The 27,283-nt window shown below is 45.2% G+C and overlaps 1 protein-coding gene across 5 annotated transcripts in view; it reads right to left on the bottom strand.

Moving 5' to 3' along the window:
• Window positions 1–27,283, bottom strand: part of GRIN2B (glutamate ionotropic receptor NMDA type subunit 2B) — a 207,213-nt gene that overhangs the window by 97,539 nt on the left and 82,391 nt on the right. For all 5 annotated transcript variants that reach the window (XM_030002910.2, XM_030002912.2, XM_030002911.2 and 2 more), the window contains one exon: window positions 21,322–21,920. In XM_030002910.2, the coding sequence (XP_029858770.1) occupies window positions 21,322–21,920 (599 nt within the window). The remainder of the gene's footprint in view (window positions 1–21,321; window positions 21,921–27,283) is intronic.

The raw sequence follows: 27,283 nt of genomic DNA, 5'->3' as shown, positions 1-27,283 counted from the left end.
AGGAGCACTGCAGATTTGCATCCCAGCCTTCCCTCTAACTGCTCATTTGTTGCATCACAGAACATGCCCTGAGCTGGAATGAAATTTCGTCCTTTGCATATCTTACTTATTTACACATGCTGCCCATGCTGGTTGCCTAAGGGATGGGAAGGAGGCAGCATGCTATTAACAAGCTCTTTAACATGATACCTCTTAGAAATAGAATAGCTGCTGCTATCTGCATCACTATCTTTTGCTTGAGCGAAAATCAGGCAATGGACCCACTCAGGACTCCAGTCCTCGCTGTTCTTCTATGCCCACGTGGTACTATATGGCACACCAGGAATTTCAGCTCAGCTGCTGGCCCATCATTTCTAAAAGCTAGTGGTCACACACTAGGCTCAAGTTTTACAAGGTGTGAGATGGAAAGTGGCTTCAGACACTCTTCAGAGCTCAACAGAACGTGATGCTCTTGTGGTCACAGAGCCTTTTACAATTCACGTCCATTCTTCCACATCATTATTCACAGGCCTTCGGATGCATGTGTCCTCTGCTCTCTCCACTGCCTTCCTCAAGTCAGTCACCAAGACGATCCCTTCGCCTCCAAAGATCCGACTAGTTAAACCCAGTAGTTAAAGCACAGGGAGCTCAAGTCCTAAATGCCTGACTGTTCAGGTAAGGATGTCAACCAAGGCCCCCTAAATTTGAAGTAGTCATATATACTGATATAGAAGAATTTCTCTAAATCCCTTCTTCTGAAGTAATTTTATATCACAGAAAATACTTAGATCCTCTTTGAACCCTAAGTCTGTGGCATCCAAGCAGAGTACCCTCACAGTGGGGTATAGTGCCAGCTCCAGCCTGGCTAAGGATAGATGTAACTGTACTGCTAATGAAATATGTGTGCTACCCCTACAGCGGTTGTTCCTTGAGGTCACAGAAGTACCAAGTAGGACTTCTTGCCTAATGCAAGCATTCTGTGGGCATAAATAATACCAGTCAGTGGGACCAAATCAATCTTTTCTCCCCCAAGGTCTTCGATCCCTTTCCACTTGTACGTAGCCCAGGCTACTTAGGAATGTGAGCAAAAAAAAAACTGCTCCAACTTTTTTTCCCTGGATGCTGGTTCATAACTGTCATGCTGAGGAACCAGAACTACAGCCTTTCACTTACGCCAGCTCAGTGAGTTCCCCTCTCCACTGCCAAATCCATAGAGCCAGATTTTATCTCAGCCACGCAGGTAAACCACCGTGACTCCACTTAGTTTTCTTCTGCTGCCCAGTTCTTCTGCGGCACTCAGTCTTCCTCATTTTTGACACTGTGGTATTACAGATTTATACCACGATAATTAAGGGTAGAGCCTGAGTCTGTCTCCACTAAGACAGGTTTGCTGTAAAAGTGCACAGGGAATTGTACTTCATGGGGTAAATAGATTCTACATCCCTAAGGGATCCCACCTGAGACAGAGACTGTGCTTCCAATTCATCTGATTGCTATAGTTAAATGTTCATACCACTCCATTACACACATCTTAATTAATCTGCTGATTGTTCCCATACTCTCCCAGATTAGGATACCCTCCCCTAGAAAACATTAGCTTATTAACCCCAGTCACTCCTTCTAAAGTAGTCCCAGAACAGAACATTGCCTACCCACTAAATGCCAAGGTATTAATAATGTTCTGATTTACCAAGAGGCATTGCAAAATCTCTCAGAAGTATTTGAGTGGAGGAATAACACATAGGCTCTTTCAGAATCATCATTAAAACCAGACAAACCTTTCAATGCATTTAGCGAAGTGCCTGAAGGTTGCCTTTTCAGAGAGGGGAAACAAGTAAATACAGCACGCTGAAATTGAATACATGCAGTGCCACAGGCACCAGCCCTCTTGCACATCATTTGAGATGCTGATGTTTTTTCCTGTTTCCTCTTTTTCTTCAATCTATACTCAGTACATTTCTGGCTTGTGTGAGGAGGCATCATAATAGCCCTGGAGATTTTTATTTGTCCCTGAGAAATGTATAAAGTGGGCAACAGCCAGGGAAGTTCCCTCTGCTGTCTTATGAATGCCAGCCAGGAAGGATCACTTACCTCCCAGGAGAAGGCAGTTCATAATTCAGCCCCACTCAAGCCCCTGCCCCTTCTGCTGTGGACAACCCATGGGAACTATCTGAAAAGGGGACTGGCTCAGCAGAGAGATAAAATCAGTCCTGAACCAGACTGAGATACCACGTTCATCTCACAAATCGCACCACATTGCCATTAGTGGGCATGACTATTTAGTCAGCGGTAGTGGTGAGGTTCAAGGCTGCCAGCCATTCTGAAATCCCCTGCCAGAGCAGGGAATGCCTGTCCTGAAGTCCACAGAAGTGATACTTTCCACTGGGCTTTCTCCAAGGAGTGGCCAAGGGAGGATGCATCAAGTATCAGAAGATGCTTGGCTGTTGAAACAAACTGCCAAATCTCTCTCAGCATCCTGACCCCAAACTTGTCCCCTCTTCCAGTCTGCCACACTCTGTAGCTCACAGCTGGAGCTCTCCCCTGGAGCCTGTAACCTTACCGTGCTGCTGGGCTCCTAGAAACCTTGTACAAAAAGTGAGGAAAACCAGTAACTCTGGCATTGTTTTCTTCTCATCAAGGCTTCCCATGTTTGGGGATGATTCATGAGCTGCATGGGTTAATGCACTTTGGTGAAGGCAGGACTGCAAAATACAGTCCCATAGCTGAACACCTATAGCTGAAGCAGGGAGGGAGGGAGAGAAGGAGGAGAAAAAGAAAGACAGCCTGTGGAGGATTGGATTTTTTCCACTCTTTTGCTTGTTTGTTCTAACTGCTTGGCTGGTTGGTTTTAGTTCCACGCTGGGGACTGGCACTGATTTTCTTTCATTGTGTGACATGCATTTTCAAATGAGTATTAAAGGTGCTGAAAGCCTGGGGTAGCCACTTTTTTTTTTAAGAAACCTTGTTTGTAATTCAAACTGAAATAAAACAAATTGTGTCTCTGCTTGCTGACTGAGCCCCAGGTTTAAGCCTCTACAAGGACATGTTCAGCCAGCGGAAAGACCTTCCCTGACCTCCTAAAAATGCTCCAGGAAGCCCACAGACAGGTGAGATCTGCATTGCTGGGGCTGGTACCACTGTCTCTTCAGGCCGCCCTCTGCTTCCTACCAAAAAGCATTCCTTACAGATTTCTCTAGCTACGCCAAATTTTATCTCTCAGATTGACATTTTCCATATCAGATGCTTATGCCAGGTTTGATATTTGAGGAAAACGGAAGCAAAAGTCGTCTGTTTATTTCCAAAAACAGGATAGAGGAAAGAAGCTATTTTACCAATGTTACGAAAAAAATAGTGACCTTTTTAAAAAGCTCCAGCAAGTTCTCTGCTTTCAAGGGACTTGAATTTTGATAAGAGGGGAAAGAAAAGGTTCCTTTCATGTCACATGCTGATTTCTGCCACACTTGTGAAAACCTAGACAGGTCATAAGCCGTTGGAAAAACTGCAATTTACACTTGTTCAACAGAGACTTAATAGAGCTTTAAAAAGAATCTTTCTAAAATCCTCTCCTCACTGGGCCTTCTGTAGGCTAAGGGAGTTTCTCTACACATGAGCTCAAGGAAGGTCTACGCCTGGACTGGGGAAGCAAGAGAAGGAGGATTGCACCTCTTGGGTCTGCACCTCCCCTGATCCTGCCTGCTCCCTGCACAGAAGGATCACTGGAAAAGGAGACTGGCTAATTCCAAAGCAGTAGGAAAGAGCCAGGAAGGTGATCAGGATACACTGACTTGGGACACTGGGAGAAGTATAGCGCTGAAATGCTACATGGGAGAAGAAAACTGGGAGGTGTGACACCTGGACCATTTGGGCAAAGAGACTGGGCCTTGCTGGAGCTGAGGGGAGGGGAAGACAGATGGGACAAGGAGCCAGAAAGTGAGATAAATGGAAATGGATGACAACAAGGGGCACAGAGTCCAGAAGTGGAAGCTGGATTCTTCTAGATCCAGGGTCCAGAGCTTAGATGAGACGTCTGTGAGGCAGATCCTAGCTTTGCTAGGTAAGAACTGGACTGGGACAAGGAGCCAGAAGGGCAGAAGAGACAAGGCAAGCTGGAGGAGTGTCCTGGTTTTGGCTGGGATAGAGTTAATTTTCTTTCTAGTAGCTGGTATAGTGTCATATATTGGATTTAGTATGAGAATAATGTTGATAACACACTGGTGTTTTCAGTTGTTGCTGAGTAGTGTTTATACCACGTCGAGGACTTTTCAAGCTTCTCATGCCCAGCCAGCAAGAAGGCTGGAGGGGCACAAGAACTTGGGAAGGGACACAGCCAGGACAGCTGACCCAAATTGGCCAAAAAAATGGACAAATGTGACATCATGTCCAGTATATAAACTGGGGGGAAAGCTGCCTGGGGGGGATCGCTGCCTGGGGACTAACTGGGCATCGGTCAGCAAGTGGTGAGCAATTGCATTGTGCAACACTTGTTCTGTATATTCCAAACCTTTTATTATTATTATTGTCATTTTATTTTCTTCCCATTATTATTTTCTTCCTTTCTGTCTTATTAAGCTGTTCTTATCTCAACCCACGAGTTTTAATATTTTTTTCCGATTCTCTCCCCCATCCCACTGGGTAGGGGGGAAGTGAGCGAGCGGCTGTGTGGTGCTTAGTTGCTGACTGGGGTTACACCACAACAAGGAGACAAGACAAAAAAGGTCAGCGGTGGGAGAGAAAAGATGAAAAGTTCATGACCACTAAACCGTACACTTTGGGAAAGTCTGGGCTTATTCATTACACAAAGTCAAGCACTGCAAAATGGGGAAATGTCAGCATTACAGTTGTTCAAGCAACCTGAATGCAGCCCATTTTGTATAACCACTACGAATCAGTCCTGAATGACATAATCAACGACATTTTTTCTTGCAAGACCCCTGTCTCATTCAGTGCACCAGATGGATTGAACTGGGAATCACACTTAGCTGTCTAGAAAGTGGGCAGTAATCACGGGAGAGGTCGAGAATGGCTGGGATAAACAAGACAATCATATGGCTAAGCCAACTGAAAGCTGTACTGCAAGGCTGGATTCATCCCTACTTCTGCACAAGGGTCATGGTGAGGTCAGTAGACTAGAATAGCATAGAATAGCATAGAATAGAATATTTCAGTTGGGAGGGACCTACAATGATCATCTAGTCCAACTGCCTGACCACTTCAGGGCTGACCAAAAGCTAAAGCTCATTATTAAGGGCATTGTCCACATGCCTTTTAAACACTGACAGGCTTGGGGCATCGACCACCTCTCTAGGAAGCCTGTTCCAATGTTTGACCACCCTCTTGTGAAAAAATGCTTCCTAACGTCCAGTCTAAACCTCCCCTGGTGCAGCTTTGAACCATTTCCACGCCTCCTACCACTGGATACCATGGACAAGAGCTCACTAGAATCTCTTAAATCAGATTCTTTGCAAGCAGTCACTAAATCTGTGCGCCTCATTTTCTGGATGCTTGACAAAAGCTGGACAAACCCTCTGGCTCCTTTTTTGGTCTGGCGGCAATTCCAAACAAAAATAAGTACTGTACTGAGAGCCCAATTTTGGCAAATCAGTAAGTACAACGTTTTGATTCTAATGAAACAAAACATATAGTACAGCCCACCCTCTTTTGAATCTGAACATTTTCAAACATCTTTTTTCAAGTAAAAGGAAGATACATATGGAAATTATAAACTAATTTGAATAAGAAATTAAATGTTTCATCTAAAATATATTGAAAGAAATAATTAAAATTAAAATTTTAAAAGGGAAACAGTTTGGAGGCTGTTTTGTTTTTCTCCTGGGTTCAAGATGATTTCTGCAAAACAAACAATTAAACGGGGTACAAACAGATGGCCCATATAACTTACATGTCACCAAATGTCCATTTCTACATTAATAAAAAATCAATGAAAAATGGTGCTCAGTCCTGGTTAAGATTTGGCAGGGGGCAATTCAAGGAATTGCTGAGTTGAAGTCAAAGAGAAATTTGCTTTGAACACAGAAAGCATTCTGTAATGATCAGTACTTTGAATAACAAGATTCTAGGTGTCTCAGATGGGCCATGAAAAATTAATAGACATTTTTGACCTTAATCTTGCTGCACCTCACTTCTCCGCCCATACAATGGATTTACATAAAGCAGCTTGTGTCCTCATCTCACAGGAGTAGGGTGAAAATCCATGAACTTCATGATGTACTGAGATACTGCCCTAATGTGTGCCACAGATAACACCTTGAGAGGAAGAATCCTCTCTTCTCAGCAGCCTGTGAAAGCAGGCACAATACAAAGCTTAAGACTACACATTAAACAAGGCGAAGAAAACAAAATACCGAATCACTGCTCGGTCAGGAAATGGCACCCATCCTGCGTACAGAGGCAGGCAGGGGTCCTGTCTTGAAAGATAGTATGCACTCTTGAAACCACTGCTCTCTAATGCAGACACAAGAGTGCCAAATTAAGACCGCAGCCTTAATTCTGGCATTTTCTTCCGTCTGAAGTGCTTGCCTTTGCAACCTAAATGATATTCATCTGACACAGTTGTGTGTACGTAATATATGAAAGGCTCTTGGCTCGGGGGCCTTGGACTTCACAGAACATTGCAGCAGTCCCCCCGATTTTTCCTCCATGGTTATTTTGCTTCCAGCTCGTACCAGTTTTGCAGCACTGTATTAGAGCCTGTCTTTTCCTGTCTCCCTCCTTTACCACATGCCCTTCCTCAGACCTGCTTTCTCACCTCCAACCACCACCCAGCCAGCTCCCCTGCGCTGACTTTCATTGCTGCATTGTTAATTATTTGCTTGGGCAATCATGATCGCAGGACTCCAAGCACAGACAGAGGTCTCGCTACGTTAGATATAAAGCAGCAGGTACAATAGTTAGAGGTTGCTTAATTTCAGGGCAGAACTGCAATAGTGTTGGCTTTCTGCATTCCTCCCAGATCTGGCCCATGCTGCAGAGGTGCCTGCCTCCATCGCTTACTCCTTTGCAACCTTCCGCCCAGTAACTGTGCTGGTGGGAGGCAGAAAGAAAATCCTTGACTCATCACACCTGTCTCTAATTGCAGTTCTCATGCTCCTTCTAGCCCCAGATTCCCTAACATTTTCACTGCTATATAGCTTCTGTAGTCTTCCAGTCTTTATCCATATCTCTTTACCTGAACAGAAGCTGAACCATCCCCCACTTCTCACCTGAAGAAGACAAAAACTCTGGAAACTTCAGTTGGGGTAAAATCCCTTTCAGATAACTTCTGGTATGGTTTTGCTCACCCTGCAAAATGTGCCCAAAGCCTTATGTAAAGACCATGCAGGCAACACTTTTGCATCAAATGAAACAAAGGTGCCACATGGCTTAAAAAAATTCTATGCGGAGGGAAAAATAATTTGGTAATTGCTAAAAAGGAACTCCTTAAAAAAAAAGAAAAAGAGTTTAGGGCTTTTTAATTTTGAACTTTTTTTTCCTACTAAGAACGTGTTTCAGAAGTTGAAAGCATCAAAACAATAGAAAAAGATCAACCCAGTCCAAAACGTGGATAATCCTCTTCTCCCTGGCATCATGACACCAGTTAGTGCAAGATTCCTCCTTCGCCGACATCCCTTGTCCTGTCCTCTTGTAAATTACTGTCCTCCTCCTTTTTCTTATTCCCTCTCTCCCTTCCTCCTTCTCTCCTGGCTCTCTCCTCTGGCTCTCCCTGGTGAACAGTGAGCCGCAAGAAGCATTCCTAGGCTAGAAATTAACATATTAATGAAGAAAGAGCCTTGAAGAAGGGTTGAGAGATGGGGAGAAAACAGAGAGACGAGGCAGGCAGAACAAAATAACAAAGGGAAGATATAATGAAGAAGGGACACGGAGCCAAAGCACAAAGGGAGAAAAAAAAATGCCTTTCTCAGGAACTTGTGCTACTTCAAACACTTCCATGGGAAGAAAAGATGAAAGAGAGGAAAGAAAGAGGGTGGGGAAAATGGGGTGGTTCTTCTGTTTTAAACCAAGATTTAATATTTCTATAGAAAAGGATTGCCTATTGAGAAATGAGGATGAGAAAGATGGAGAATGGGAACCAGGGAAGGACACAGAGACACACCAAGAGGATGCGACTGGTAACAAGAGCAGTGCATTCATCTCTGGCTGTTTGCAAATCACCATGAGCATGGAGGCATGGATACGTCAGTGCAATCTTAGGGTTTTGTCTATGGGTTACTGCCTCCCCTACAACCCTCCTATTCTCTCCTTCCTCAATGTACTCCTGCAAGCCTGCCCCAAAATTATGTTGAAAAAGGAGAAAATGTCAATTAGCAGACTGCTGTTGATCTGGCAAGCTCACAAGAGTCCCACTCCAATCCCTCTCAGAGCTCTCTCAGGCAAACAGTGGGAAACCCATTAGGATCAGTGGGTTGAGGAGGAAGTAAAAAAACTGTTAGTTCAAACATCTAAGTACTTGTTCATCATCTGTTCCTCTACTTGACTACCCACCATTTACATCCTTGGTTAGACGCACTGCAGAAGAAGATATTCTGAATACTGCAGGAGAATATATTCTAAATTTGCTCTTGTACCCACTGGCCAGAACAAGCCCATCATTCCCATGCCTGCTAACAAGACAAAAGGGCAAAAAAAGGATTCCTGGCCTGAAGATGGAACATAAAGAAACAGCATCTTTAGTGGTGAAATACACAGCAGACATTGCAAAACCAAGAGACATAAGGACTTGACTAAGAAAACAAGCTTTTTGGCATAGGTCTACATCAGTAAAGGTGTGAGCTGTTACCAGAGGGCCATTCCTGTAAAACAGACCTCCCTCACACTATCACTATCTTTCACAGTCCCACCAGCATGTGCCGCCACAGAAGAATGTGTTCCATAGCTTCCTGGTGGTACCAAACCGGCTCCTTGGAACCTCACCAGAGCACTGCTATACTGAGAGCACCCTCAACACCCTGAGTGCTGAGGGCTCATGGTCCTCTGCAGCACCCTCCTGGAGGCATAACGATTAAGTAAATAGCCACAGACACAACAGTGTTTGTCTCCTTGACCAGCTCCACATCTCCTTTCTTCTATAATAGTGAGGGGAATGGAGCAGGGACCATTTCTCACTCAGCCGTCTCCAAATGAGACCCCTAGGTGCTACCACACAGCTTTCTTTTCTGAAGCTGAAAAAAACTTTCAGCTTGAGCCTCTGTCACAAATTTATATGGCTTTTTATATGCCTGCCTTTGAGTTCTCAGGCCACAACAGAAGACTGGGGGTACTTGCTGGCATAGAGTCACCGCTGCATGGCTTTGGCAGAGTGGCCACAGCCAAGGTCACAGCATCCATACAGCTCTCCATCTTTGGGCACTGCTGCTCTGACCTGTGGCAACTGAGAAGGTAAGCTATGAACCACACAGAGGTATAAAGGTCAGTGCCACCCACAGCCCTACCACTTAGGGAACCAGCTGTGTGCCAAGCTCAGCAGTAGCCTGCATGCGCTTCACAGCAAGTGCTGTAAAACCAAGCCCAGTGATGCTTTTTATTTCCCCAGGTGCTCCTCCTTCTGCATCACATCCCCACGCTCCTTCACTGCCTTTCTGTCAGTGCCCTTCTCCAGGGACCGGCTTCCACGCTGCCGACTGATAGCTGCAACGAAGGCTTCAGAGCTGCCACCGCTGAGCACCGAGAGGCAGCATCACTTCTCCGGGCTTTGTGAGGATCCAGAAGTAGGTGGCAAAAAAGGAGGCAACCAGCAACAGCGCAAACCAGTCTGATCCCCAATGGAAGGTGCTGGATGCCTCTCACCTGAGCAGCTCTCCACACCCCTGCGGCTAATCCTACCCCTGAATGACGACACACCCTCCATACTGGCTTACATGGTCCTTCCAGTGCCACCCACTGTTGGGAGTGCTATGCTCTTCTCATTTGGCTCCCCTGCTCTGCCAAACTTTCTTGTTAAGCAATTTCATGGAACTATAATAAACTATCCCAAATCAATTTCACAGCATTGCTAAGCTTGTGCCTTCATCAATTCAAACTTGAGCTTTCCATGAAAAATTGCTTGGAGAAAAAAATACAGATCAGTAAATTAAGTAAACTTCTCACTCTAGCCAGTCAAACTGGGGCCTTTTCCAGAACTAGCATCTTTCCACAGCCACCAGAGAAACTGTGACTTGGCACCATCTCCAAGGTACTTGTTTCATCTGACCAGGAGCCTCACATTGGCAAAAAGTAAGACCTCCTCCTCCTCACAGCTACATTAAAACCAAAACAGATCTGCAAGTAGAGCTCCCCCAGTATCTCAACTACATGCCTGCAAGGGAAGAGAAGGGAAGGAAACTGAGACGAGGGCAGCAGAACATGCAGAACCCTGAAAGATCTGTCCTGCTGTACCTCCCGGATCTGGGCAAGTCAAATGCTGGAAAGCCCAGCATCCCATACTTCCCCCCTCCCCCCCCAAACAGCTATTTGACATGAATACATACTAGGCATACTGAAGAGCAGTTGCTAGATGTTCAGATTTATTCAGAGGCTGTAAGCATCTGTACTTTGCACCTCAAAGTCTTCACAGTCCCTTGGTGATGCTGGAGAGCTTAAGTACCAGCTCTTCTAAGCTCTCACCATGCCACATGTCACCAGTCAGATGCAGAAGGGCAGCATCAGCATCTTTGAGAAGAGGGTGGAAAGCATTTCTTGCAGCAGTCTGTGTTTGAGGTACCTCACGTCACTCACAGGGCTTAATCTGCCAGTGATGCATTATTTTAAAGGGGAAGAAAGCGATAAAAACATCCTTTTAGGGGGACCATCTTTTATTTATGGCATCTATTACCTATGTGGCTGCATCCTCCCAGAGCTTCATTGCAGTTGACCCTTTTGCTCCCCATCCAGTTCCAGTTATCACTTGTCTATACCTAGCAGCAGGTACGCAGCAGCCTTGTTGGACCTCTCCGTCTGCCCAGGGCTGAGTTTCCAAGGGAAATAAGCAGATAATCAGCGTAAAATCTAGGTACATCTGCCCAAAACATGTCATGGTCTTGTGATAAAGGAGGTCTGTGAAAGCAGATATCATCTGCTGGTGAAGTCTGCATGCTGGAAAAGCTGCCAACCTCCTTCCTGAAACCACTTCTGGAACTGCTGGCTGCCTGCTTCACACAGGCACACGAGAGGCATGTGTGGCACTGCCACTAATCTCTTGCGCTTATTAAACAGACCCAATGTCTTGGCAAAAATCCACCTCTAGCAATTTCATTCTGCCAGCTGAAATGCCTCGTGCAGCTCCAGTGAGGTGCAGTATTCATCTCCGCTTCGTACTATGTGCTGTTAAACAGTTGCTCTATTTCATCCCAGAGATGGCTGAATTTTAGCAGTGAATTAAGCCATCCCTTTCTACTTTGTAAAGTGCTTTGGAATTGCAGATACAAGATACTACAGCCTGTCATAAATAAATGTAAGATGCTGACACTGCTACTGGAGGTAGCCATCTTGCTGAAAAATGATTTCATTTGTGACACTAATAACACAGGGAAGAACGCCGGGCAAGACACTGAAAACTTATTTCCATCTCGTTTTAATACAGCTTCAAAACCCAGGAAAAAAGTCAGCATCGAGTCAGCATTTGTGCATTTTTAACCACTGTCAGGCCACAGAGATTCATGGGTTTTCAGTCCAGTGTGGCAGCTCTCTTGCACCCTGACCGCACCACCAGTGGGGGAACTCTTCACCTGATCACCTGCCATCTCACCAGATCCTTAACAAAGACCAACCCTAAGTTCACAAAATCAGTTTTTTCAAGCATTTCTCATGGTCCCTTACTGCAGAGGGCAGCCCTCATCACCTTACAATCTTTATTCAATCAAGACAGGTTTGGAGACCTGTTCAGTGTGAACAGCTGATAGCAAGCTCAGAAATCTCTCCACAGGGGTGGAAAAGAGCTTTCTTTATAGGAAGACGGCTGGCAGCATTCAGTCTGATTGATCATTTCAAGGGCACTATGGTTAGATTTTAATATTCATTTTATATTAAGGTGCTTGCAGGCTTGAGTAGGGACATTTTTATTACTTAAATCAGGAGAGAATGCCCTGTGGGAATGATAGAGCAGGTGGTGGACTGGACAAGATTGGACTGTTACTATTTCACTCACATTTAAGCATTTTAAATAACATTTCTAGATTATCTTTCATTCAAATACTTCAAGAAATATAGGGGACAGTGAATGTACAATACAAAAAATGACACCTTCAAATGTTCATATTCAATTCAAAATCAAATCTTCTAACCTTAACAAAGCAGGAATCCTTTGTCCAACACTTTAAACCGATTTCTGAAGTTTGAAATTAAGCTAGCTTTGAGTTATTTGTCCACACCAGCAGAAACCTCACTGTTGGATAATTATTTGAAAGCAGAACAAATGCATTCATTTCACACTCTCATAACTCAAAATTGGATGAACAGGTTTTTTTGCTCAGATTTTTTCCAAAATGTTCACCTTTGGACTGAGAATGAAAATAAAATTCGCGACAGAAAACAAAACATACTTTAAAAATTATAGCTACGTGAAAATAGGCCAGTGGAGAGGTCTGTGAGCTGCAGAGGGAGGTCTGGGTTCTGCACAGGTAACAGGTGTTCAAAGCCACTGTTTGGTTTGGTCCCTTTGAGATAAGTATTCAGCTGCCCCACAGATATGCAGATCCACATTTTCCCAAAATTTGGATGCAAGACTTGAGTAACACCCTTAAAGCAATGATTTTGAGAGGAATTTCATCAGCAGCACCTAGTCCAGAGTGCTCTAAGCCTCAATTCAGCAAAGTACTTAACCGCGTGCTTAGCTTGAAACGTGCACAAGGATTTCTTAGACGAAGTGTATACGGCAAAGACCACTGAACAGCAGGTGCCTCTGGAGGGGAACAGACTAGCTGTTTGACAGGGCTCAGCTCCATCACACAAGGGTGTAGGACAGAAAAGGAAAAAGAATATCCCATCGAAAGTTAAACCACAGGAATGGCATTAAGACTGCAGAATGTAACAAAAAAATCTCGTCCCAGATGCGCCAGGGTTAATGCCTCGATTCTCTGCCAAGAAAGGCCATCTGATTTTTTTTTTCCCTTTTTATTCATGAATTTCTGTCAACAGTGAATGCTGTTGCGGCCCCCCCCACCCCTCAGGAGGGAGCCACTAGGCGGCAAGCTGGGCTGGTGTCTTGTCAAACCACATCGTGAACCCAAATTGCATCAAAGAGAAGAGAAAAGAAAGCTGCTCCACAGTTGCGCAGGGAGCCATAGCAACGCGGCAGTTCCTATTTTTAAGAACTTGAAAGATAGTAAGAACATTAAGTCTGAGGGGAGGAAAAAAAAAAACAAAAACCAAAACACGTTTCTATCAGAAAGAAAAAAAAAAATGCACGTGTTCCTTACAGGCTCTAGTGATGAAACTGCATATGGCTAACTATCAATTTGCAGGTGTGCAAGTCAGAAAATATCCACAGCCTCAACAAGCCAGTCCCTGAAGGAAAGAGGCTATTTCTCACCTTCCCTCCACTGATCTGCTAAAGCAGGTTTTCAAATTCCCTGGGGCACTTCAAAACCCACAGGACCCCAAATGCATTTTGTGACTGGGGGAAGATGGCGCTGTAGCTGACACTAAACCATAGCCAGAGCTGGGTTTGCGGTTTCGTGCTGCTCCTTCAGCTCCACCACAGAGGAAGGATTTTGATTCACTTTTCATGAAAAGCAAAGAGAGCCTGAATGCACAAGTTAAAGCATATTGTCACCAGCAAGTGAAGTTGCCACGGTATTAGCACTAATTGGACTTGGCTGCAGAGCAGGAGATGTCTCAGAGGGTTGGAAGCAGAACATGGACATTTTCCCATCTGGAAACTGATGGCGCATACCAAAATTCATTCCCAGCTGGTGGATTTTGGAGGCCTTTACAAAAGGGTCTGTCCTCTAATCAAAAGATAACCCTTGCCAAAAACCCATCACTTCACTTGAACCCTCCCATCCTATTTTAATTGCAAAGAGGATGAAAAATCCAGCTGTCCACACAGAACAAGTGCCTCCTCTCCCGCTCGGACAAAGCCCTGCTCTGCAGGACCAAGGCATCCTGTGGCGCTTGCTGAGGAGCAAACATTTTTGCTGTCCCCCCATCATATACTCCCTTTGAAAAGCCAGGGGCCTGCGGTATCCTACCGCCGTGCTGAGTCGGTTCGACGTTAGACCTTCCCCTGCAAGGCAGCTGTGCCTCCTGCTGCCCGAGCAGCACTGCTTAAGGGCTGGGCAAAGCAAGGAGGACAGCCAGGCACAGACCATGCCCTTCTGCGTCAGGCACCCTTAGCAGCCCACCCGTATGGGGGCGGTTTGGGTCAAGAGCACGTTACAAAGCCACCCTCAGCATCCCGCTTAAGGGGACAATAAGAAAGGAGTGAGAGGAAGCCAGCACTGCCCCAGAGATGGGGTGGCACGTGGGTAAATGCTCCCCCCACGCACTGCTCACCTCCCGGGCAGGCGGTGTGACTAACCGGTAGCCCCAGGGTTACAAACCTGGTGGCTTTCACCAGCACTGAACAAACACAACAGGGAGCAACACACACAGGATAAATGAAATGCCACAGGAGATGCAAGGTGGGGAGGTAAAAAAAAGAAAGCGATGGCAGTATGCAAGCAGTGGAGAGCGAGGTGCTGTACAACAGGGGACGTGGAGAAGCAGAGAGACCCCGACGGAGGTAGAAGACGCAGGCCAGCCCCAGCCTCCAGCTGCTGCTGGTGACAGGAACAAGCGGATTTCAGCAGCAAGGATCTCTAATCCGTCAGCAGTGCTCCCGCCACGTGCTGCCAGCTAGCAGCAGCCTGACGGCAGCCGGACACACCGACCAGCGGGAACATAACGAGCTGCTAACAAGACACCGGCTTAAAGGCTCCGAAAGGTCAAAAGTTACATGTGCTCCCTCACCCTCCAAGTTTCTGAAAAGGGCAATTTCTGCATCTGTGGGAACATGCCATTTATGCCTTCTCTCCCCTCCCAGAGTTAAGAAGCAAGTCCCGGCACCGCACCTCCCACCGCTGGAGCAGCGCTGGGTTTAAGGGCTGGAGAAGGGCTTCCCAGCCAGCTGCCAAGCAGGTAGATGTGGCCCCACCAAAGCCAGTGAGACCTCAGTGCTGGCCAGTGCTCCTTTCTCTTAGCACGAGGTTAACTCGACAGTCCTACGAATGGAGAAAGGGTGACACAAATGGTCCTTTCTCCATTCCAGCTCTCAACTGCCTTGCTGCGCTGTCTGAAGGTGTGCAGCTCACCCGGCTGGGAGACGACACAGAGCGGCTCCATGGCAGTACCTGCAAATGACATATGATGATCCCTGTGTCTGACGCGGCAGATGATAGCTGCCACGACTGTAGAAGAGAGGGCAGGAGGGTGGGATGGGAGAGGCCCAGGAAACAAAGAAAGGTGCTGCCTGGGCAGTGTCCCTGGCACTGACCTGGGGAAAGCTGGTCCAGGACGCTATGGGCATGGTGCTGCTCCCGGACATCAGGGTGGCACAACACCTTTCCAGGGATACATATAGCCCCTGTGGTCTTGAGCCTCCAGGGAAGCAATGTATTTGTACAAGCCTATTGCAAGTACTTTCTCTGCTCACTGACGCACTGTTCAGCTGTCTAAGCCCCAGCAATTCCTAGTTTCCACTAGGGAAATGTGGCCACGTGAGAACAGAGCTTGCCCTGGGTGTTCCAGAGAAAATAGTTTCCAACCATTCATCAAGGGCTGTTTTGCCTTTCTTAACTGGTTGGCATGGAAAGCTCCAGATGAAAGTATTTCCCCCAAAGTGGAAGTATCATGTCCAAACAATACAGTGAACTAGCTTGCCAGCTGTTTTAATTTTTGAGGAATCTGAAGTGCAGAATTGAACCTACCTTTGTTCCCCTCTTAATGTATTTCTTTGCAAAGGCAGTATAATTCCACATTTGTATTTTAATTCCAAAGCAAATGCTTCACTGCACTTTTTATTAAAATGAAATCTGGTGTGTGCAGCCTGGTGTTAAATGAGAGACTATTAAAGCCAATCAGTGGAGAACTCATTAGTAACCCTACAACAACAAACTAGTAGTTATGGCCCAGCATTCACAAGCAGCCATGACAACTGCTAGGAAGAACCCAGGTCTCATTGAAGGCTATAATAAAAGCATAGCTTATGTAGCCCAATGACTCTGAATATCCATACAAAACGGCGGAGCTTCTATTCCTCAAATACGTGCCAGAAATCATATTCTTTTCTCATGACTCATCCCTAAATTCCACTCCCAAGAATGCTCCTGTCATTTAGTTATTTCTTCGCATTTCTAAAATGTAATGAGAAGCACCAATCCCGAGCTCAAGGAAATCTGTCCCATCAATTAAAATTATGAAATAAGCAGAAGGCTGCCTATAAACACATCCACCTCTGCCCACTCACTCCTTAGCAGCCATGGTGAAGGGAGAATAGATGAGCTTTGCAGAATGCCTAGAAGGTTAGCAACTCTCCTTGGAAGGGCCAAGAGGGAAGCACTCCACATCTGAGCATCTCTCCAGAGGAAAACGCTGTTAGAAACTCCATCCCAACCTTTGTAATCTTCTCATCCAGTAGAAGGGAGCAGAGAGCACAGTGGTTTGCTGGATGCCCGGTTGAAGACTGGCCATTGAGATTAACTATAAAAACTTGGTAGAATGGAATATTCCAACCACATTTCTTTCTGGGACAATGAAGGAATAAATGAACACGTAATTATTACAAACAAAAGAATGAAAGTGTCATTGAAACGGAAAACAGTGTTTGGATATTTGGACTCCAAATGATCACCTAAGCCTATTATCATCATAAATTGAGATAAATCTCTCACTAGAGGAAAACTTCCTCAGGAATCATTCAAAGAGAAAACTAACAATTCTTGTAGAACAAACCTTTCTTAAAGTATCATCTTCCTACTAGTTAGTGGAGTTGCCTCACCAGTGGGCTCATCTCTAGGACAAAATCTGCAATGTTCAATGGTCGTGATCATACTTCTGCAGTTCCAGCCTAACACAAAGGAGAATCAGTTTCAAGACAAACAAGAAACAGTTGCTATGAGACCATTATTAATACAAGAAGATGCAGACCAAACACCTACATTGGCAAGAAATGGCATTTAGATAACAGTCCGTCTTGTTTCTTTTTGTGCTTGCAGCCATACGTCAAACAAAACTTTGTTTGCAAAAGCACTTGCAAAAACGAACAAGAGTGTCAACCTAAGAAGGGGGAAAGACATGGAGAAACCGAGCCTTCTTTCTAAATCTGAGCAACATTCAGTTCATTTCCTCCTTTGTCTATTATACACCCAGATCAACCACCAACTGAGACCACATTGAGCAAGACCATATGATTTTAACTGCATTCAGAGCTACTGCACTTTCAGAAAGAAAAAAAAAAGTAAGAAATGGTCACAGTTCAAAGGCAGATCTTGGGAAATGACTAATTCACAGTCTTAGTGTATAATGTGCCCCAGCTGAACTAAATTACACATTTTTTTACTCGGATGTGTCACTCTCCGAAGAATAAAATGGGAAAATTCCTTTATCACACTGCCTCCCAGCTATGGATTTGAAGCAAATTGGACCACTTTGGATTAACTTCAAGAGTTTCTGAAACACCAGCTACATGGTGATGTATTATCTGAGGTCACATACACTTTGCAGTCTCCCCAGACATCAAGCCCACGTACATACATTTCTCTATTCTGTGTAGGCATGCGGAGGGGGAACTGTAAGTTGCAGATGGCTGAATATAGTATTGCCGGGTCCAGGGCAAGACTAAAATTAGTTTTCCAGAACCTTCAGTCCAGTCCAAAGAGAGCCAGACCATGTCCTAGACATGCAGGTGTTGCTGCTGCCCGCCGTGGACAATGCACAAGTGCTGTGGGATCTTAGTACGTGGAAGGGGTTAGGGAAGGTATGAAGCAGCCAGGTCTGCAGAATCTGTAATATCCCAGATAGACAAAGCATTTCAGGAGAGATTTAAAGACCTCAGATAGACAAAGTATATCAGGAGGGGTTTAAAGCTTAGCACATAGTAAATTCCAGCCAGTTCAATGGGACTTGAAGGTATGAACACAGATTACAGCCATTAATCTCTGTGGGTTTTGGTTCAGTGAGGTGAAGTCCTATCTTCATGTCTGCTTCTTTCCACTTCTCCCTCTCCTCTACCTTTCCTCCTACCCAGACTCCAGGCTGTGAGGCTGAGCTTGAAGCTATCACATTTCTATTGAACCTTTGGATTTGTAAAAGCAATTGTGTATTTCAGACAGCACTAGCTTTTATATATGAAAAGGTGCCCAAAAGTAATTTCACTTAAACAGAAAACCATGCACCCAACTCACTGAAGTCACACTTTTTAACCACCTCACTTGGAAGTACAGACAGGGTGGGAACGTTTGGGGAGGTCAGAACTCCAGACTGGCAGAGCACAGGCCAGCACTGTGCAAGGCAAAGCGAATATTTGCACTGTGGTCACAGAAGCAACTGCAACACAGTGTAATTATATCTGAGCTAGCTCAGGTGCCTGCAGCAATCTAGGCAGTGGCAGAACAGAGCTTGGCATGGACTAATTGACTCTGCTTCTCAGTGAGACTGATGTCGGTACCCAAACTAAGATGGGTATATCTACATGTATCTGCAGTCATTCCTGTGAATGCTGTACCCAAAGCAGACAAGGGAGAAGGAACAGCATGATTTGGGCCATGAAGGTAAGAAGAAAGCTAATATCTTCAAAAATGACAAGAACTGCTTTCATGTGGGGTGGCCAGGCTTCAGGGCATATCTACACTGCACAACAATACTGTCATATCTAGAGACCCAAAAGTCTCTTCTGTACAATGCAAAGAAGTGCTATGCAGAGAGATTACACTGGGTCCTCGAAGCAGTGTAGCTATATGGTATGATGTTATGCACAGGCTAATACAGTGTCAACAGAACTATTTAGCAGAAGGTCTCTGCAGAACACTGCATCACATAGCAGGGGACAACATTTTGTTTTCTAGATAGCTGCTGAAAAGACACAACACAGCGCCCCCCAAAAATCACCATTCATTTGGAAAGGTAGAACAACAGCCTGCTTTGATGCTACTTCTGATAACTTTGTATATATTAAATATATTTTCCCTACTTAATCATTCCAAGGATGACTCAAAACACCCCTGTCCTGGTTTCAGCTGGGATAGAGTTAACTGTCTTCCTAGTAGCTGGTAGGGTGCTATGTTTTGAGTTCAGTATGTGAAGAATGTTGATAACACTGATGTTTTCAGTTGTTGCTAAGTAGTGTTTAGACTAATGTCAAGGATTTTTCAGCTTCTCATGCCCAGCCAGCGAGAAAGCTGGAGGGGCACAAGAAGTTGGCACAGGACACAGCCAGGGCAGCTGACCCAAACTGGCCAACAGGGTATTCCATACTCTGGGACGTCACATCTAGTATAGGAACTGGGGAGTGGGGGCGGGGAATCGCTGCTCGGGGACTAGCTGGGTGCCGGTCGGCGGGTGGTGAGCAATTGCACTGCACATCATTTGTACATTCCAATCCTTTCATTATTGCTGTTGTCATTTTATTAGTGTTATCATTATCATTATTAGTTTCTTCTTTTCTGTTCTATTAAACTGTTCTTATCTCAACCCGTGGGTTTTGCTTCTTTTTCCCGATTTTCTCTCCCATCCCACTTGGGGGGGGGGGGAGTGAGTGAGCGGCTGCGTGGTGCTTAGTTGCTGGCTGGGGTTAAACCACGACAACCCCTTACCCCTAAGCCTAGCTGGGAAGGAAACTGATAAAAGCTTTGGGCACCTTTGGTGGTTCCAAGGCTTGCAGACAGCAAAAAGCCAGTATGGGGAAGAGGAAGGCTAAGACCTGCTAATATGCCAATGAATCACAGAGACAAAGAACAAATAACAGATAGCATTATAGATAATATAACGGGTCAAAGGATAGACTTTTCTTTCAATCCCCAACTTTCAGGCAAAGCAAAATTTCCTTTCTTGTCCACCACTCTCTCTACCCGCCTAGTACAGTTGACAGTGAGGGGTCACAGCACGCAAACCAATCCATCACATTTACACTGTTCCATGATTCATCATGACAAATGAACAAAGACGCTGAGCTCTGTGTGGCCACCTCTCCTGATGGCTACTGCCTGGATTCCCCTTGTCCTACCACAAAGGGACCAACCTGCCCAAGGATTTTATATGTAAAAGACTGGAGAATGACAGTTGAACAGGTCAGGGGGCATCTGGCTAATTGCAGATACCACCTCCCCCAGCTCTTCCCATGTCTAATTATCTGGGTTGCTTAGCAACACACTAAAACTCCAGCTGGGACAGAAAGGAAGATCTAGTAATCAGCGTGCTGTTCTAGAGGTTGTTCCACCACAGGGTTCCTCTATGACCCTAAACAGGCATCTTAGCACCGTTTCTTCAGGAAATCTGAATCTGGATCAAAAGACGTTTATTCAGACAGGTTTTCTCTATTTTTAAATGCCCTTTTCCATCTAGAAAACTTGCTGTTCTGATGGAGGTGCCTAGGCTCTCTACATAATGTGCACAAGAGAGAATGGGATCCAAAACATTCAGCAGACAATGGCCAACAAGGTGCCAATGAGCACGGGGATAGCACAAGTCATCATTTCTGATGTAAACTGGATCCTTAAGACACCCAAGGGCTTTAAAGGCTTCCAGTATAAAGCAGGAGCTGAGCAGAGCTGTTGACTCTTAACTCTTTTTGCAGCTCTAGTTCTCCAGATGTCTCTGCACTTCCTTCTCTCCTGTAATTCAGGGCTAATAGACAGCAGGACACATGGTCCTCAGACAACAGGTGCCATGAAACTATTCCAGGAGGGTTAAACAACCATCACCTATAAAGGACACCCGTTCATATACTGCTGGTGCGTGGAACAAAACCTGAAGCCTTCTAGATTTCAATACAAAAATCCCCACTGCTCGCAGCCAGAACCCCCCTGAAAGTTACAGACCCATTCATTCAAAGACACTCCAAGAAGTTCAGTGATGTTATAAAAGCAAAATTTTGTGCATTGAAGGGCACACCCAAATTTTTGCACTATGCCTTCATTGCTCCTTTTCCTCATGCTGGCTTGCCCCGTGTTGTACACAGGCTTTCTAAGGGGGTGACCAGTACCGGCACTCATGACGCACAGCAACACGGGTCCCACCACCAGCACACCTCCCCTTGCCCAGGTTCTGGCCAACATCACCCGCTGCCCCCAAGTGTCACGTGCCCTAGCAGAATTATTCTGGTCTCAGAGGTCCTCTGTGACCCCTCTTTTTTAAGGCTAGCCCAGCCCCATCCCTTACCTGTTGAGCATGTTGGACTGGTAAATCCTTTTCTCCTGGGTGTTGTAACAGCTGCTCTTGGGCTCAGGGATGAAGCTGTGTTCAGACAGCATATCAGAAGCAGCCGTGGTGATTATGGCTATTCCATCCCTCACTCTGGCAGGAAGACCGTAGTCCCATTCATCATATGAGACAGAGATGAGCCCGGTGGGGAACTCGGATGGCACTGTGTCTGTATCCCCTGCCACCAGGCTGGGCACGATCCACGTGTAACCATAGCCTGTCAGGCCCACAGAGTTGGCCACCTCGAAAATGTAGGTGGCCTCTTCCTTTGTGCAGTAGAGGAGGATAACAGGGCTTTGGAGCTTCTTGAGCTGGTTCTGGATCTTTGAGTCCCCATCGTCCAGGGACATGTCCAACAGGAGGACCTCCTCCAGTTCCCAGCCCACAAAGCTGTGCTCAATGGTACTGCGGATCTTGTTCACAAAGTCCTGGTAACCAGGAAAGTAAGTAGTGACAATGGAGAAGATGTACCAGTCATATTCTTCCATGATGTTGAGCATGACAGAGGCTTGCTGTTCTATTGATGGGCCAAACTGGAAGAACATGGATGACTCATCCTAGAATAGGAAGTCAAAGAGAGGAAGAGAGAGAAAAAGAAAACAAGAATAGGTCAAAGGAAATAAACAGCATTCCTAGTCAACCCATTGAGCGTGAAGGGGGAAGCACGCAGTCAGAATCTTACACTTCATGTCTTGGCCAGAGCTTAAGGATTTTTAACTTTTAAAAATTTAAGTGAAGCAAGTGGGAAGGAAGTAGAAGCCTTTTTATGACCAGCTGTCCTTACTTTATTTTTAAAGGCAGGTTGCCAAAATTACTTAAAGGTTTCAAATGTTAGGCATGATTCTAACAGACAGGGAACAAGTGGTACACAAGTGAGGCCAGAAAAAGAGAATATGTACAAAATATTCCATGGCTGCAGAAATTAAGAGCTATGATAATCCAAGGATTATCATAACCTTATATGTAGTATAAAACAGGATACACAGCAGCTTTCATTTTGATTTAGTTTATCAGTCAATCTAGTTTGAGTATCCAGACTGAAATACACCTGGAGTAGGCAAAACCACTGGACACAAATAGCTCCAAGAGCCTCAACTGCAAGCTCCTCTCTAAGCAAGCAGTAGCACAGTGCTACAACTGTGAAGGCTCAGTCTCAGAACATCATAAAACATACTAAAATGGAAAAATAAAATTCTAAACTATCACGGGTTTTGTTTATACCATGTTTTAGAGAAATGTCAGCCCAATATTTCTTTTGGTATTGCTTTCATATCCTTCTACCATACCAAGTTCATCTTTGCAAGAATCAGAACTTGTACCATTTTATAACCTCCAAAACTCCAAGGGAGTTCTGTACAGATCTCAGATCTCCAATGGCATAATGCAATCCTTTTTCGTCCTGGGATTTCACGAGATATCAGGCTTTCAATTTGTGACAGATCCAGTAAAATCCAAATCCCTGGTTTTGCCCAATTCATGATGGAAAGGAATGGCAAAAGCATTTCCCAATATGCTCTCTTATGGATTGATCTGCTATCTTTTAAAATCAACTGCAAACTCCCACTGACTTCTGTAGAGTAGGATTAGATCACAAATAAATAAACAAACAAACAAACAAAAAAGGCAGAATTAAATTATAACTCTCTGCAGAGACTCCCATTACAATAAGAAAGTTCTCAGAATCCAATCGTCACTTTTAGGCATAAGATAGCAGCCCCGCCTTCTCTCAATAAGCTAGATCCAAAAGGAGGTAGTCAGGAGTTTTTAGACCCGGGGAAACTCATTGTACAAATGCTTCAAGACATTACCTCAAGATTTCACATTTAGATCAGCTGTCTACCAAATTCACTCTCCCACAGCCTAGCAGGTAAAGCTGTTTTTCAGCAGGGATGCCAGTTAATCATCCATCCCTTCTTTAGTCATGGTTTTGATTACCTATAGCCATTTTCTCTATTGGCAAAACATGCCACAGCTCAGCAGCTCCAGAAAAAAAGCTCTGATCCTGCACCGAGCCTTAAGCTGTTTGTTTCTCTTTCCTGAACTCCCTATGGGTCACATCCCATAGGAAAGAGTCCTTGCTCCCAGATCCCCATGCGTCCCCTATAAGGTTTGGTGATTAAACTCTGTTCACTTCCTCCACACAGCTCACCACCCACTTGTGAAAGTACTCTTAGGGCTGCTCTTTGCTCACTGGAAAAATAAATGTACACAAAAAGGAAAAGAAAACAAATCAGAGACAAGTCAAAAAAACAGGAGCCTCTCAATCTGTGGCAAACAGCTCATACCTTCTACCACTGGAATTCATCCCCTTCTCCCAGAATCATGCTCAAAAAAACGACTTACTCTTCCAATAAAAAGATACTTTTTATCTTTGAAGCTTATGGAGAAAATCAGGAAAGCCAGAGGAAAGATTACACTATTGTCATGGCATCTGCCAGAGTTTGAAGAAAGCCTGAACAAGTATCTTCAATACCTTTCATTGCACTGTGCCTTTGAAAGCTACTTGTACCAAACTGAACGCTAGAGTGTGAAGACTCAGCCCTACCATAACATGAAAAGGCAAGACAGCTACACCGATGACTAGCATTTATTTTGATATTAAATTCAACAAAAGCTTTTCTATACTTATGTATAAGAACCTCTGAATTGACTGCAAACTTCCACAGTTTCTAGCACAGAGTCTAAGATCTGAAGGACCTGGCTATTGAACTATGGGAGCATTTGACAGACAGCATCTTGAAGCATCTTGAAGTCTTGTCTGAAAAAATACTGGGTGCTTTTCTCAGTGACAAATAGGGGATGGGAGATGGTATATCCACTAGTATTTCAAGGCTGAATATACACACACACACACACACACACATGCAGGAGTTAGTATGTGTGATAGTGAGGTGCAGGAGGTACTGCCTTCCCGGTGATTTTAAACAGGGTCAGATGCTCCAGCTAAAGTGCCCACTGACAGTTTGTTCCACACAAGTGCACAGCCCAACTGTTGAAGGGAATTCAGCCCCGAAGACTCAGGGAGAAAGTTTGGGGGTCCTCACTAACCGGAGTGTATCAGAACATCAAAAATTAATACACTAAATAGATAGCTTTATCGCAACCCAGCTAAACAACTCCTCTCCACTGAGAAATATAAGCACCCCTCCTTAAATCACAGAACACTTGGCTGTGCATGTAATAATTGCTCTTGAGCAACTGCTTGCTTTTTTATTATAGAAGCAGCAAGAAGAGGCAACTTCTATTCAAAATGAGAGCACTGAGGAGGTGCAAGCTGGTCCAGCTTTTGGCTTGCCAAGATGTCTCTTGGCACTTGATCACCTCAATAGCTGGGCTAGCCAAATGTTCTTCATTCCCTAACCAACTCGGCACTCAGAAAAGAGAGGGGCAAGGGAGGAAGGACAGACAACAGTGTAGAAGAAAGCATCCCTTTCATAATAAATCAGGAGAATTGCTGATAGAGCTGGACGGGAACCTCAGTGAGTGCCTTTTTGGGGGACAAAAAGCAAGCTAAGAAAAATACCTGAGCGCCACAATTTCCTTCCTCTCCTTATTTTTGAACACACCTGATGGTAAGTCAGGGAGAAAGAGAAGGAGCTGAACTGACAGAGAACCACAGGGCTATCAGAGCAGGAATTTGACCTCACTGTGGTGTTACAGTGAAAGCTTTTAAATCAGAGGTGATTTTAGGGGGGGTTACCATTTTTACACATATGTACCCCATAGAATCATTACTGCTTTATTACAGTGTAAAATCAAAAAGGAATACTTTACCCCTCCAGACATTAAAGGTTTTTACAGAACATTACAAGCTCCTACTTTTCTCCTGTAGAAATTTCACACTCTCCACCTCCCTTTTTCACCTTGGAACAGCCAAAACATGGTTGAGCATTGCCACTGGGAGACAGATTTAAGTTTGGGATAGGGATAGGTTGAGTTCAAAGCAGAAGTCATCCCTTACATTGCACGTCATCCATGTGAAATACAATCCCCTGGCTACAGCAAAAAGCGTGTCTTTCTCCTGCAGCCCTTTCACCTACAAGCCCAGGCTCCCCATAGCTAACTGCTGCAAGAGATGGCAAGATGCTGCAGGGTGTCACTCACCCAGTCTGCAAGAGTAGAGGCTCCATTACAGGATCCCAATGCCTCCAGAGATCCTAGTACTCCCCCACTGTCACCCTGCAAGGTCAGGGATCCGTCGTTTGCAGAGCTGAGCTGGAGGTGGAGCCTCTCAATTGACACAGCAGCACTCCCCAGCTGACAGATGGCTTCCCACAGAAAATCTGCTCCGAGTTTACCGCTGCCGGGACAAGTATTGCCTCCCCCTCCTGCATGTTTAACCCCTCAGATAAGGAGGCTGGATTGCACATGGTGAAGGTGCAAAAGCACTCACCATGAAGCCTCCTCCTGGAGACTGGTGGCTGGTGAGTTCCTCGGTGGATGGAAGAGGGTTTGTGGAGGTGGCACAAGGTTTAGAGAGCAACCACGTGTTATTGCCACCAATCATAAGGTGCCCAGTGCCTTCTGTCCCTCAAGAGCAGGCCCACGCAGATATTGCCCAAAGGCCAGCTCTGACCCCCCGCACACCCAGGATGCAGGCCCTTGGCAAGGCTGCAGGTGACTCCCTGAGGAGCCCTCCTGCAGCTGCACCAGTTGAAACCAACCACTGCCTTTTAACGAACCATTTACCTCAGATGTGGCAGGAGAGGTCCCCAGGGTGCTTTTCTCACAAGTTCCTTCCTGGCAGCCTCTCTGGATTCCCCAGGCAAGCAAGAGCAATTATTGCTTTACAAACAACACCTTACTATGCAGAGCGAAACTGCTTCTCAGCATGGGGCAGACTCAAGAACATCCCTAAAGGAGAAGAATGCAGGATCCCCAAAAACGGTTGCAGTGGGCCAGTCATCCTGAAGAACTAGAGAGCCTTCCACTGAGCCATAGTATAACTGCTGTCTTGGGGAGCGAGATCAGCATGCTGCGTTTCTTCCATGCAACCTACCTGAATGCAATCTGGTTCTGTGCGCCATCCTCCCATTGCCGGGCCCTGAAGAGACTTTTGCTACTGGTGGCAAGTTCCTTTAGCTCCAGGCCAAGTGCAAGACCCCACAAGGCCCAGGTGTGTCAAGTTATGCACAAGGAATCTGAGTGAGGAGCAAGTCAGGAGCATGTGTTTGCTTCTCGGATTTGGAGAAATAAACCATGTTTTTTCCAAAATGGCCTAGGCTGCTATCTCTGCATAGGTGCAGGAGAAGTACAATTTGTGCTGCTCTTGGAGTAGCCCCTTTTTATTAGGCTGTTGGGAACATCAGTATATCTAACCCCATTTGCTGCTGCCTTAAGTTTCCTGTGCAGCCATAATTTAACAACTGGGGTCTGCCCTTCCCTTCCTTTCTGGTTTGCAAAGGGGATCCTATAAGATCCTAACAACTCAGGCTGCTATCACTTTCCAAAGCCCTCTTCTCATTTTCTGATTTAGCAGAAAAGCTGTTAGTATGTCTTTAGTACAGTCTTGACTTGCAAAATTCCTCTATGACCTACAGACAAATCACATAGGGCTGCCTCTTGTTTAGGCTGTGGCCCTGCCCACCACGCATTTTGTGGAGGCAAAAAGGAGTGAGCAAGCACCAAATAACTTCTGAGAAAACATAGACCTTAATTTCCCTACCTATGTATTTCTTTTCTTCAGAATTGAGACACCACTGTGTACCTATTTGTCACAGTCCTGGTGGGATACCTGATTCACTGGGAGTTTTATTGTTCGTGATGGAAAATGCCACAACAGTTCAAAGTCTTATAATTAAATTTTCCATATTTCTGAGTCCCATTTGTTATAACAGATCTGACAGGAAATCAGGATCTTTGTTGCTTAAGTGTTCATTTACTCCTGTTTATTCTTACCACAAATGCATCACTGCCTCGG

The sequence above is a fragment of the Aquila chrysaetos genome, chromosome 26 (genome assembly GCF_900496995.4).
Source record: "Aquila chrysaetos chrysaetos chromosome 26, bAquChr1.4, whole genome shotgun sequence".
NCBI classification, from domain to species: Eukaryota; Metazoa; Chordata; class Aves; order Accipitriformes; family Accipitridae; genus Aquila; species Aquila chrysaetos.
Note: the sequence above shows the minus strand (reverse complement) of the source record. Positions and strands in the feature narration are given on the sequence as shown.